This window comes from Electrophorus electricus, chromosome 21 (assembly GCF_041902795.1).
Source record: "Electrophorus electricus isolate QZ-2024a chromosome 21, ASM4190279v1, whole genome shotgun sequence".
Classification (NCBI taxonomy): Eukaryota; Metazoa; Chordata; class Actinopteri; order Gymnotiformes; family Gymnotidae; genus Electrophorus; species Electrophorus electricus.
The window spans coordinates 17532501-17547500 of record NC_137517.1 but is presented as its reverse complement, the minus strand read 5'-3'; the positions used below and the strand labels follow the sequence as shown (position 1 = coordinate 17547500).

The 15000-nt window shown below is 43.5% G+C and overlaps 1 protein-coding gene and 1 long non-coding RNA gene across 3 annotated transcripts in view; one reads left to right on the top strand and one right to left on the bottom strand.

Annotated features, from left to right (window-relative positions):
* LOC113590762 (netrin receptor UNC5D) overlaps positions 1 to 15000 on the bottom strand; it is a 161070-nt gene that overhangs the window by 11467 nt on the left and 134603 nt on the right. Inside the window, exons 12-13 of one of the 2 annotated variants that reach the window (XM_035521152.2) lie at positions 6298 to 6469; positions 1167 to 1394 (exon numbers count right to left, since the gene is read on the bottom strand). In XM_035521152.2, the coding sequence (XP_035377045.1) occupies positions 1167 to 1394; positions 6298 to 6469 (400 nt within the window). The remainder of the gene's footprint in view (positions 1 to 1166; positions 1395 to 6297; positions 6470 to 15000) is intronic. The other variant, XM_081704273.1, reaches the window with a different exon arrangement.
* LOC145652798 (uncharacterized) lies at positions 735 to 5415 on the top strand. Its single transcript, XR_014119054.1, has 2 exons — positions 735 to 861; positions 4853 to 5415. It is a non-coding gene; the product is annotated as an uncharacterized LOC145652798 (long non-coding RNA).

Sequence of the window (15000 nt, the reverse complement as noted above, 5' to 3'; positions counted from 1 at the left end):
TCAGTATTTAGTATTGAGTGCTGAGTATTCAGTGTTAAGTATTTAGTACTGAGTATGGTGTAGTTAGTATTGAGTATTCAGTGCTGAGTATTAAGTATTCAGTATTAAGTATTCAGTATTAAGTATTTAGTACTGAGTATGGTGTAGTCAGTATTGAGTATTCAGTATTGAGTATTCAGTATTCCACTCAATTTTCTGGATCATGTAGAAGCTTTAATCTCACTCAACTGCTCTGATCCACACAAGGGGAGTGCACACGAACACACACACACACACACACACACACACACTCACACACACACACTCACACACACACACACACTCACACACACACATACTCACTCACACACATACACACACACACACACACACACACGAGTGCTGATGAAAGCAACGCCTGATTTGGGGCTTTTCTCTCCTCATCTCCCGTCTTTGTAGTTCCCCCCCACAGGTGGCATTAAGGCTCTCTCTCTCCATCTCTCTCTCCCTCCATCTCTCTCTCTCTCTCCCTCCATCTCTCTCTCTCTCTACCTTCCTCCCCTCTCTTTCTCCTCATCTTCTCCTTCCCTTCATCTCCCCACATCTTCATTCTCTGGCCAATTTTCATCCTTCTTTTTCTTTTTTTAAAATCTCTCTCTCTCTCTCCCTCTCTCTCTCTCTCCCTCCCTCTCTCTCTCTCTCTCTCTCTCTCTCTCTCTCTCTCACTCTGGAGAGGAGTAGGCAATAAAAGTGGGTTCTGGGGAGCACGCCGAATCGATCCGGAACCGAGCCGGAGGAATTCGCTCATCACCGTGTGAAGCGCAAACCCCAGTGAGGCAACAAAAGGGCCCACAAATGAAAAGGAGGAAGAGGAAGATGAAGGTGTGATTGAATAAAGAGACAGGCAGCGGTTTGCTGCAGTAAAAAGCAATCTGAACACATTCACTCAAATGCTGCAGATCAGACACACTCACACACACACACACAGCTCCAACTCTCCAAACTCAGGTCTTTGGTGGTTTTAGGGGAGTGATGCCAAGCCATGAGTTCAGGCCGGACTGGACCCCGGACGACCCTATCCGAGGTCCTTCCGGGCCGGACTGTGAGAGCATTCACTGGCATTTGTGTCTGGATGTTGGAAGCCCCGCCCCCTCGAATGCACAGTCTTGCACCTTTCCCCTTTTCACCTGAAGGGCGTGGGGTGTGTCATCGACGCAGTACACCCGGAGGCTGTAGGTGAGGTTGTCGGTCAGCAGGCAGCCAAAGGCAGCGACACGGAGCCTCTTTCCTGCCCTCTCACTGAGAGGCTCACCCACCAGGGCGTAGCAGCCTGGACGGTCCACCAGCAGGTGGCAGCACCGAGACTCCAGCAGGCAGTAGCAGGAAGAACTGTCTTCCTCGAGACACATCACATCCTGGACACACACACACACACACACAAGAGAAGTTAATATTTTTGTTTGGATGAGCAGTTAGGTCAGTGTATCCTGACCCAAATAGAAGCAATACTTTCCAGATGACACACTTCCAGACTACTGATACTGGTACAGAACCCCTACACACTAGTCCAGAGCAATCCCTGGGTCAGTACACCGCACTGGTCCCCTCAGACATGTGAAGGATGTTGAACACTCTACTCCACAATGTCATAACGTCCTGTCTAAAAAACGACTTGATTGGGCTCCAATCCAAACCCTCAGCAAGAAGCAAGAGTCTCCCAACTTTCAGATATCTTCAGTGCCAGTGTTTTCCACCATGCCCTCTGACTGCCCTCTGTAGGTGTGTGATAGAATTCACGGCCTGGCCGTCCCTCCCTCAGAGACCTGGGAACACCGTCCCAATTTCAGTCTTCCAAATCCCCAACTTAAAGAGGCCTGGCTTTTCTACTCCTGATGAATATTTCAGGAGGCACGGCGCGGCGCAGAGACGTGCCGACCTCGTCAGCATGCTGCTCCTGGCTTGTTCTTTCTTCTGTGTGGTCTTCTGCTTGCTCTTCTGCGTGGTCTTCTGCTCGCTCTTCTGCATGGTCTTCTGCTCGCTCTTCTGCATGGTCTTCTGCTCACTCTTCTGCGTGGTCTTCTGTGTGGTCTTCTGCGTGGTCTTCTGCTCGCACTTCTGATCACTCGTCTGCGTGGTCTTCTGTGTGGTCTTCTGCTCACTCTTCTGTGTGGCCTTCTGTGTGGTCTTCTGCTCACTCTTCTGTGTGGCCTTCTGCGTGGTCTTCTGCATGGTCTTCTGCTCGCTCTTCTGATCACTCGTCTGTGTGGTCTTCTGCTCACTCTTCTGTGTGGTCTTCTGTGTGGTCTTCTGCTCACTCTTCTGTGTGGCCTTCTGTGTGGTCTTCTGCATGGTCTTCTGCTCGCTCTTCTGCTCTTTCCTCTGTCATGTTTTCTGTGCTTTCGGCTGAAGGACATGGTAACGTCACGTGACCTTCAGTCTGACAAAGGTGCTACATAAAAAAATTATGATGATGTCTTATTTAATGTTTATTGATCTTGCTATTATTATGGGTTAGGTTAAGAAAACAGCAATTCAATTTCTTACCTATGCGCGCACACACACACACACACACACACACACAGAGAGAGACAGAGAGTTTTATGTTTTATGCAAAATATGACCCCTGGTAATACAGCACACAGCAACAATGCTCTCCTCCAAAGCCAAATGACAAACTGCACAATATATTTCTTAGATTAGCAATAATTTCATATCTCAGAAGAACTCGTTAATAAAGAACAGATAAACTTAACAAAGAAAAATGAGGTCACAGAACAAAAACCTTCAAACTAGACATAAAGATAAGAAGTGCACACTACGTACTTAACACACATAACCCTACTGACAATGAAGTGCACACTACGTACTTAACACACATAACCCTACTGACAATGAAGTGCACACTACGTACTTAACACACATAACCCTACTGACAATGAAGTGCACACTACGTACTTAACACACATAACCCTACTGACAATGAAGTGCACACTACGTACTTAACACACATAACCCTACTGACAATGAAGTGCACACTACGTACTTAACACACATAACCCTACTGACAATGAAGTGCACACTACGTACTTAACACACATAACCCTACTGACAATGAAGTGCACACTACGTACTTAACACACATAACCCTACTGACAATGAAGTGCACACTACGTACTTAACAAGACACACAAGCACAAAATTTCAGGTTATACAAGGGTTGAGAAACAACAATTCCTTCAACAGCCAATGCCAAACAAATGTGTCAGCTGTTCTTGAGATGGAAAAAACCTTCCACTCTTCCAACATGGATGGACAGTCCTTGGAGAAGATCTTACCCCGAATGGACAGTCTTTGCTCTTGGAGATGAACTTAGCCCCAGTGGATAATCTCTGCTCTTGCAGAAGATATTAGCCCCAGTGGACAGTCTCTGCTCTTGCAGATGATATTAGCCCCAGTGGACAGTCTCTGCTCTTGGTGATGATCTTGGCCCCAGTGGACAGTCTCTGCTCTTGGAGATGATCTTGGCCCCAGTGGACAGTCTCTGCTCTTGGAGATGATCTTGGCCCCAGTGGACAGTCTCTGCTCTTGGAGATGATCTTGGCCCCAAAGGTTATTAAGCTCCCCTCTTGCATTGCAAGGCAGAGGTCAGCTGACTGAACCCAGTGTTGCTCTGACCAATGAAAGACCTGCAGGCGCTTTAATGAACATCGACTCTGTGACACCTATCTCTCAACTCCTGTAAACCACCTGTGGCAACAATAATTTCTATTTAGACATATTGGTGTGCTAAGTCTCCACCACACCCTCCAAGTTCTCGAGAACACCCCCAACACCTTTATCCCTTCTCTCCTCCACCTTAAATTCCCACACAGATGTGGTGATGTCCCCACTCAGATGTCCCCATCTGTCCCTGGCCTACTATTGTGCCAGTTGAATTTAGATCACTCATTCAGTGTGAGAACCTTGGATCAGACCCTGACATCAGGTTCATTATTAATAAAAACAATCATGTTATCAGTGTAAGCAGAGAGTGTAAACAGCTCATTTCATTTTGACGACAGGACGGCAGTGGTTCCATGTACAGCTGATCTGAGAACAGTCCTGCCTGATACCTCCAGTAACTAAAGTCAGTTAACACACTCCTCTCACTGACCATACATGCTACAGCCAACAAAAAACCTCCAATACTGAAATCTTCAAGCACCTTATGGAGTTACTGGTGTTTGATATGACCCAAAGCCTTCTTTTGGTCAAGAGAAACCAGGCTGTTACTTTCATCAAAAAGCTTACAGCAATCCAGAACATCTTACGCTAACAATGGTTTATCCATTATTGATCTAACAAGACTACAGTAAGACTGATCCATTATTGATCTGTCAGTTTATCCATTATTGATCTACCAGGAATACAGTAACACTGATCCTGGTGCACTAAGGTAAGACTTGAGCCTGTTTCTTGAACATTTCGGTAAAGTCTTATGATATGCGGTTAGAAGTGCAACTGCACTCTCAACTCTGCTTTTTTGCAGAGCAGTAGCTCTCCAGCCCAGTCCATTCATGACCCAGTGAAATCAGAAAAAGAACTTCAACACATTCACACCAAATACTCGTAAAAGTCAGAACGCTGGCCATCAGTGCCTGGAGACTGCTCTGTTCTGCTCTGTCCACCTTCAGCAGTGAGCTCAAATCCGAGTTCTGATCAACACGATCAAAGTCCAGTTCAACATCTAGTTAAGGGTCGTCCTTGAAGAAACAGCATGATCAAAGTGGCAACGTTCTGAAGTGTAGGGTACAGAAAGGATCTCTACATCATGCTTACGCATATCTGTGATGGCAGTTACTCTCCTAATCTGCCTCCTGTTCTGATGTTCTAGATTACAGGGATGACAGATTATGTGGAGAATCAGATCCTCCTGGAGCAATAAGGCATCATCTCAGCAAGGATCCTTCACCTTCACACAGATCTTCTCTGTTGAAGGTTCCCCATCAGAGGGTCGTGATTGTCAGACAGACCAAGCACACCTGTCACGTTCGCCCCTCCCTGGAGTCGCAGTTCCCACAGCTACGCCTTTATGTTTTGTTTACTTCCTGGTTTTGGTTTCCTCGTGTTTCCTTGTTTTGGTTTCTTTTGGTCCTGCCCCCAAGTTAGTTAGTTGCCTACCTGACTGTACCCACCTGTGTCGTATTAGTCTCTGTATTTAAACCCTGTGTTTGTGTTCAGTTGTCTACTCGTTCAGTAGGTTTCTGAGCCTTTGTTTAACTTTATCTGGTCATCTGGTTTGTTTGATCACTGCTTGTTTTTAGATTCCCCGCTGTGCCTGTTCTCTGTCTGTTTGGTTTATTTCCTGGACTGTGTTTTGGATCTTTGACCTTGGCTTGTATGTTGGCTACAAACTGTGGAATTCTCGTGTTCTCTAATAAAGCTGCATTTGCCTCACTGTGAGAGACTCCATCTCTGCACACGCTCAGAACGATATAGCATCTCTCTGTCATGACATGTTGCTGGCAGAGTACTGTTGACAAAGATCCTTGTTTGTGCCATCCTAAATGTCTATGATTGTATCAAAGCTTCAAATGATGCTTTTCCCACCCCACAGGTGTATCCACCTGTAATCCAGTATCTACCTGTAATCCTGTATTCACCTGGAATCCTGTATCCATCTGTAATCCTATATCCTCCTGTAATCCCGTATCCATCTCTAATCCTGTATCCACCTGTAATCCTGTATCCAGTTGTAATCCTGTATCCCCCTGTAATCCTGTATCCCCCTGTAATCCTGTATCCACTTGTAATCCTGTATCCACCTGTAATCCTGTAATCCTGTATCCCCCTGTAATCCTGTAATCCTATAATCCTGTATCCCCCTGTAATCCTCCCCCTGTAATCCTGTAATCCTGTATCCTGCAGCAGTTTCACAGAACAATACCAGTACGAAGGCTTGCTGGAAACACATGACATGCTCACCGTGACACAAACCCGAGTGGTGATGAGGAGAACTGAGAACCTTGCTGATGATTCTGCTAAAACGTGTGGACACAGATGTCAATAACACTGTTACTGCTGTTATTATTACCTTCTGTTATGTTTATTATCATTCTTCTTCTTCTTCTTCTTCTTCTTCTTCTTCTTCTTATTATTATTATTATTATTATTAATGGTGGTAGTTCTGTAATTATTTTCTGAAGTTAAAATAATGTAAACATGCCTTGGAAATATTGTACTTCAGACAGTCATATATGCCAGTAAAGCCAGAGAGAGAGAGGAAGAGCGAGGGAGAGGATGTTTCTGGAACTGTCTTTCTCTGCAGGCATCTTTTACCTCCCAGCAGTCATCCCTTGTGCGCCTCTTCAGTTTCACACTCCAGTCGTCTGCACTCCCGTCTGCACAATGGGCGATTGTCATGGCGACGGGACAGGAGAGGTCGAGCCCTGGAGGACCATATGTGACCTCTGGCCCTAACAGAACCTCCCTGGGCTCCGACAGCACACTGCTGAGTGTGAAGTGTGGGGGGGGGGGCAAAAAGAGGGGGAAAGAGAGAGAGAAAAACAGGAAGAAAGGGACAGAGGTAGAGAGAAAGAGACAAAGAGAGAGAATTTTGGAATCAGCAGCATAATTCTACAGTAACCCAGTTGGTAATTGGCAGTAAACTTGGACTATGAAATATTAGCATTTCTGGGTTTCAAAGTAAATCTTCAATTATCAAGTAGGCTAAATCAATACTGAAAAGGTCTGTGTGAGTCAGAAAGGACAAAGTTTACTTTATGGAAAATTATAACCAGGCCACGCAAATGACAAACAGAAAACAGACCAAAAATTAATGGAGAATAATGACAGTCAACACAAACTCAAAATAGCCCAAAAATGAGGAATGGCACCATTTTAAAACAGCTATGTGGACTTCAATTCAAATGTGACATCTAGTCACATCTACATCTACGTGCTCAATATTAGCTCTAGTCACATGTACATCTACATGCTCTACGCTAGCTCTAGTCACATCTACATCTACGTGCTCAATGTTAGCTCTAGTCACATGTACATCTACATGCTCTACGCTAGCTCTAGTCACATCTACATCTACGTGCTCAATATTAGCTCTAGTCACATGTACATCTACATGCTCTACGCTAGCTCTAGTCACATCTACATCTACGTGCTCAATATTAGCTCTAGTCACATGTACATCTACATGCTCTACGCTAGCTCTAGTCACATCTACATCTACGTGCTCAATATTAGCTCTAGTCACATGTACATCTACATGCTCTACGCTAGCTCTAGTCACATCTACATCTACGTGCTCAATGTTAGCTCTAGTCACATGTACATCTACATGCTCTACGCTAGCTCTAGTCACATCTACATCTACGTGCTCAATGTTAGCTCTAGTCACATGTACATCTACATGCTCTACGCTAGCTCTAGTCACATCTACATCTACGTGCTCTATGCTAGCTCTGGTCACATCTACATCTACGTGCTCAATGTTAGCTCTAGTCACATGTACATCTACATGCTCTACGCTAGCTCTGGTCACATCTACATCTACGTGCTCAATGTTAGCTCTAGTCACATGTACATCTACATGCTCTACACTAGCTCTGGTCACATCTACATCTACGTGCTCTATGTTAGCTCTGGTTATATATACATCTATGTGCTCTACATTAGCTCTAGTCACATCTATGTCTATGTGCTCTACGTTAGCTCTAGTCACATCTACATCTACATGCTCTACGATAGCTCTAGTCACATCTATATCTACATGCTCTACATTAACTCTAGTCACATCTACATCTACATGCTCTACGATAGCTCTAGTCACATCTATATCTACATGTTCTGGTCATCTCTAGTCACATCTACATCTACGTGCTCTACGATAGCTCTAGTCACATCTATATCTACATGTTCTGGTCATCTCTAGTCACATCTACATCTATGTGCTCTACGATAGCTCTAGTCACATCTATATCTACATGTTCTGGTCAGCTCTAGTCACATCTACATCTATGTGCTCTATATTAGCTCTAGTCACATCTATATCTACATGCTCTACATTAGCTCTAGTCACATCTACATCTACATGCTCTACGGTAGCTCTAGTCACATCTATATCTACATGTCCTGGTAAGCTCTAGTTACATCTACATCTACGTGCTCTACAATAGCTCTAGTCACATCTATATCTACATGCTCTACATTAACTCTAGTCACATCTACATCTATGTGCTCTACGATAGCTCTAGTCACATCTATATCTACATGTCCTGGTAAGCTCTAGTTACATCTACATCTACGTGCCCTACGATAGCTCTAGTCACATCTATATCTACATGTTCTGGTCAGCTCTAGTCACATCTACATCTATGTGCTCTACGATAGCTCTAGTCACATCTATATCTACATGTTCTGGTCAGCTCTAATCATCTACATCTATGTGCTCTACGCTAGCTCTAGTCACATCTACATCTACGTGCTCTATGCTAGCTCTGGTCAGATCTACATCTACGTGCTCAATGTTAGCTCTAGTCACATGTACATCTACATGCTCTACGCTAGCTCTGGTCACATCTACATCTACGTGCTCTATGTTAGCTCTAGTCACATACATCTACATGCTCTACGCTAGCTCTGGTCACATCTACATCTACGTGCTCTATGTTAGCTCTGGTCACATGTACATCTACATGCTCTACGCTAGTTCTGGTCACATCTACATCTACATGCTCTACGGTAGCTCTAGTCACATCTATATCTACATGTCCTGGTAAGCTCTAGTTACATCTACATCTACGTGCTCTACGATAGCTCTAGTCACATCTATATCTACATGCTCTACATTAACTCTAGTCACATCTACATCTATGTGCTCTACGATAGCTCTAGTCACATCTATATCTACATGTCCTGGTAAGCTCTAGTTACATCTACATCTACGTGCCCTACGATAGCTCTAGTCACATCTATATCTACATGTTCTGGTCAGCTCTAATCATCTACATCTACATGCTCTGCGATAGCTCTAGTCACATCTATATCTACATGCTCTACATTAACTCTAGTCACATCTACATCTATGTGCCCTACGATAGCTCTAGTCACATCTATATCTACATGTTCTGGTCAGCTCTAGTCACATCTACATCTATGTGCTCTACGATAGCTCTAGTCACATCTATATCTACATGTTCTGGTCAGCTCTAATCATCTACATCTACATGCTCTACGCTAGCTCTAGTCACATCTACATCTACGTGCTCTATGCTAGCTCTGGTCACATCTACATCTACGTGCTCAATGTTAGCTCTAGTCACATGTACATCTACATGCTCTACGCTAGCTCTGGTCACATCTACATCTACGTGCTCTATGTTAGCTCTAGTCACATGTACATCTACATGCTCTACGCTAGCTCTGGTCACATCTACATCTACGTGCTCTATGTTAGCTCTAGTCACATGTACATCTACATGCTCTATGCTAGCTCTGGTCACATCTACATCTACGTGCTCTATGTTAGCTCTAGTCACATGTACATCTACATGCTCTACGCTAGCTCTAGTCACATCTACATCTACGTGCTCTATGCTAGCTCTGGTCACATCTACATCTACGTGCTCAATGTTAGCTCTAGTCACATGTACATCTACATGCTCTACGCTAGCTCTGGTCAGATCTACATCTACGTGCTCAATGTTAGCTCTAGTCACATGTACATCTACATGCTCTACACTAGCTCTGGTCACATCTACATCTACGTGCTCTATGTTAGCTCTGGTTATATATACATCTATGTGCTCTACATTAGCTCTAGTCACATCTATGTCTATGTGCTCTACGATAGCTCTAGTCACATCTATATCTACATGTTCTGGTCAGCTCTAATCATCTACATCTACATGCTCTACGCTAGCTCTAGTCACATCTACATCTACGTGCTCTATGCTAGCTCTGGTCAGATCTACATCTACGTGCTCAATGTTAGCTCTAGTCACATGTACATCTACATGCTCTACGCTAGCTCTGGTCACATCTACATCTACGTGCTCTATGTTAGCTCTAGTCACGTACATCTACATGCTCTACGCTAGCTCTGGTCACATCTACATCTACGTGCTCTATGTTAGCTCTGGTCACATGTACATCTACATGCTCTACGCTAGCTCTGGTCACATCTACATCTACATGCTCTACGGTAGCTCTAGTCACATCTATATCTACATGTCCTGGTAAGCTCTAGTTACATCTACATCTACGTGCTCTACGATAGCTCTAGTCACATCTATATCTACATGCTCTACATTAACTCTAGTCACATCTACATCTATGTGCTCTACGATAGCTCTAGTCACATCTATATCTACATGTCCTGGTAAGCTCTAGTTACATCTACATCTACGTGCCCTACGATAGCTCTAGTCACATCTATATCTACATGTCCTGGTAAGCTCTAGTTACATCTACATCTACGTGCTCTACGATAGCTCTAGTCACATCTATATCTACATGCTCTACATTAACTCTAGTCACATCTACATCTATGTGCTCTACGATAGCTCTAGTCACATCTATATCTACATGTCCTGGTAAGCTCTAGTTACATCTACATCTACGTGCCCTACGATAGCTCTAGTCACATCTATATCTACATGTCCTGGTAAGCTCTAGTTACATCTACATCTACGTGCTCTACGATAGCTCTAGTCACATCTATATCTACATGCTCTACATTAACTCTAGTCACATCTACATCTATGTGCTCTACGATAGCTCTAGTCACATCTATATCTACATGTCCTGGTAAGCTCTAGTTACATCTACATCTACGTGCCCTACGATAGCTCTAGTCACATCTATATCTACATGTTCTGGTCAGCTCTAATCATCTACATCTACATGCTCTGCGATAGCTCTAGTCACATCTATATCTACATGCTCTACATTAACTCTAGTCACATCTACATCTATGTGCCCTACGATAGCTCTAGTCACATCTATATCTACATGTTCTGGTCAGCTCTATTCACATCTACATCTATGTGCTCTACATTAGCTCTAGTCACATCTACATCTATGTGCTCTACGATAGCTCTAGTCACATCTACATCTATGTGCTCTACAATAGCTCTAGTCACATCTACATCTATGTGCTCTACATTAGCTCTAGTCACATCTACATCTATGTGCTCTACGATAGCTCTAGTCACATCTATATCTACATGTTCTGGTCAGCTCTAGCCCCCTTATGCGCCAACGCCCCTTAGCGGGCCCAAACTGGCATACTCAAATAAATTACTTGATAACATTGAATATTCTTAAAGTACAGTATATTTATCAACACAACATTTCTTAGGACTAATACATGCAACAGCATACTGATTTTCAGATGTCTACATGCATCCATTTGCCAGAAATCACACACTGAATACGCACTGTTTTTCGGGTAAATTTCCAAAACAAAATGCCTGCCCTTTTAAGTGGCCTTTTAAAACATTCTTCCGGTATAAGGTAAGTTCAGATTTTTTCATAGAAAATTCATTTACCATCAAAACAACTGTGTGACATGTTTAAATGGTATATAGCGTGTTAGTAAAGTTCTTTAATTGCGTGCATTCGGTTCCTTCATAAGCAAATTAAAACTACGCAAGCCTTTGGTTAACTGAAAATGCACGTTCCTGATGTAACAGTGTTCCTGAATAGAGCATTAGACCCCCCTTTTCTATTTTATATTGATTTCTATTGGCCATTGCAGTGCCATTGTCTTGGAGTGACAGCAATTCTCACCTATGTGTGAAGGGGGAAGGGGGCGGGAGGGTGACTGGCATTTACTGGCAGGTGTTTCCAAATGTTTCCAGGGCAAGCAGTGTGATTGGCAGCAGTTTCATCCAATAGAGGAGGCTTAGACGAAAACGTAGACCCCTCACTTGCCTTATTTAGTCATCACTGAAGCACTAACAGCACACAGTACTTTAAACATTAAAGTTTAAAGGTCTGCCTACTGTGTGCTGTTAGTGCTTCAGTGTTGTTAGCAGATAGCCTAGCACATGGGTTTGACGCTGTTTGGTGAAACCCATACAACCATAAGAATGATTTGATACTTTTGGACATCATGGACAGCAAGAGGCTTATTTTAGCAGAAGTTTATGTGGAGTTGTTTGGGTGCTGCTAGCATGGACTAGCTTGGCTGCTAGCATGGACTAGCGTTGATGTTTGCATAACAAATCACTGCTGGGAAATATTCATAATCCTGCTACAAATTGTAAGTATAAATGAGAAAGTAAACTATTTCTTTACAGTATTACAGCATTTACAGCATTTTCCCCAGCATTTACAGTATTAGCGACAGTATTCTCCCCTAATCATCCTAACAATGATGCTATGAAGTCGATATTGTTGTGGAACTTACTAAAGTAACTTACTGTGATGTTTTAGCAAAGAAACATGCAAACTTGATGTATAGTGATTGATGACTTTGTGTGCATTTGGAAAGGTTTTTGGACACTTCACAGAAGTCTAGGACACCTACTGGAAAACTGTGTAGCTACTTAGTCATTTCATGTATATGCTCAATGTATTACACAAGACGCTGGTGAATCAGAAAATGCAGAGTATGAGTGAAAATCAATCTCCAGCATCAATAGACACATTATACACCAAAAAAATCAAAGGTGTTTTATGTTTTTTTGATATTTTCTTCTGTATTAGATGAGCTCAAATGGAACCTAAATGATGGACAAATAATCTTGGATGTAAATGGATGTCTAGTCCCAAGTATCTACTTCAATTTGAATCCTGAATGATCATTGTGCTATGTGTACAATCTAGTGTTAAAGTGAACAAGTACAAATAATTCAAAAATGATCTTAAAACTGCCGATGCGTAATGGGGCTAGTCATCTACATTTATGTGCTCTGTGTTAGCTCTGGTCACATCTACATCTACATGTTCTATGTGGTCAAAGTAGAGGTTGCCATATTCAGTCTATAACAGTACATAGACATAATAAACTGTAAACAAAGCCACATTCCTGACCCAGTGACATAATTTGAGATATAATCTGAGACCCAGTGACATAATCTGAGATATAATATGAGACCCAGTGACATAATCTGACATATTAACTGTCCTCAGATATGTCATTACAGGCAGTAGTAAAATACTCAATATCTTAGATGCTAATGAATAATTAATGTTCATTAATAATTAATTAATCTGCAATAAATGAAGCGCTCAATGGAGAATCCAACAGTGACCATCAGCACTGACCACAGGGTGACGCTCCCAGCTCTTAGCAGGACACCAGGAGTGTGCCGTATAACACGAGTGTGTGTTCTCCCTGTCAGTCTCACTCTTCACGATCACATGGTCACAAGGCTGTGAAGCATTTTAACTGGAATTGTTGGATACAGAGGGATTATGAGTAATGTCAGCGAAATGTCACTGTGTGCTGAAGTCTCCCCAAAGACACTTCAAAGGTCCAGCTGACGGTGACTGGTCAGTAACACTGTTACTAGTACACACACACACACACACACACACACATGCAGATCCTGCAGTTCGCAGGACAAGCCATTAAAGGTCACTAAAAGTCGATGCGCCCAACAGCTCCCCACTGACTGCAGCCCAGACCACCACTCCATCCGCAGGCCCCCACTCACCCCGGCCCGTTCATCTGAGCTTCAGGTCTGAAGGTGGTATCGCAGGTCCTCCACACGTACAACACTGTCAGTGGTCTGAGTAACAGTGATGCACAACCAACTCATCATCCGCAGTGTGTACGCATTCATAGGAATGTAAACAGGACTGTTGATCACGGCATGGATGGAGTATTCCTGATATATTATGCCCTCTGTACACACACAATGGGAAGCCATCAGTTCATAAACAAGCCACACTGGTTTTATACATGTTACCATGGCACGGCAGCTGTCCAATTAAATGGTTTCCGGTTCAGTTGCCAAGTCAACAGGCCACTCCCACAACACGCCTGGCCTCACACAGTCTGCTCGCTTTCATTTAGTGAGTAATTACTGTTTCATTACGCCCACTGGCATGCACTCACACACACACACACACACTTCTGGGGCTTGAAGCAAGACATCTGACATGGATTAACGGGCCAGATGACCCAGGGTTACCACCACTCCACCCCTTACACACACACACACACACACACACACACACACACAGACAGACACGCAAACACACACACGCTTCTGGGGCTTGAAGCAAGACATCTGACATGGATTAAGGGGCAAGATGACCCAGGGTTACCACCACTCCACCCCTTACACACACACACACACACACACACACACACACACACACACACACACACACACACACACACACACACACACACACACACACACACACAGAGAGATACTAGGCAGCATATTAAAGTTTGGGGTTTTTTTGCTACATTTGCTGAAAAACATGTTAATAATTCACACAGACGAATGTGTGTGTGTGTGTGTCAGATCATCTCCACATCAGTATTTACAGTTTGTATGTGTGCATCTGTGGATTGTCCTTGTGCTTGTCAGATAAAGGGTTGCTTGTTAATTACAGCAGTGTGATGAAATATTTGTGAGAAAGGCTCAATCCCAGGCTCCCTCCCCCCAAACACACTATTACACATCACAGAGAAGAGTTAATTAACCTGGTTCTGAACCCATTTTAAGTTCTCCACATGTCCTGGTCATGCCAGGGACTGTGTGTGTTTACGAGAGCTTCGCGCTGGTCGTTAACCTGTTGAGGGACAGGTGTGTGAAGTATGAGCCCAGACCTCAGTAATCCTGCAGTGAGGTTGTACTATACATGATTAACCAGTTATTAACCAGTTATTAATGAGTGATCTGTAATCTTGTATAGTGCAACCTGACGGATCGCTGTCGTGTTGAGGAGCTGTGGTCTCTCTCTGTGAAAACGTTGGTATTGTCACACACACTCTCATGTTCTTCATGTTTAGCTCAAGCTGGTCTGATGCACAGTAATGCCCTGCTGGGGTTCAGAGGC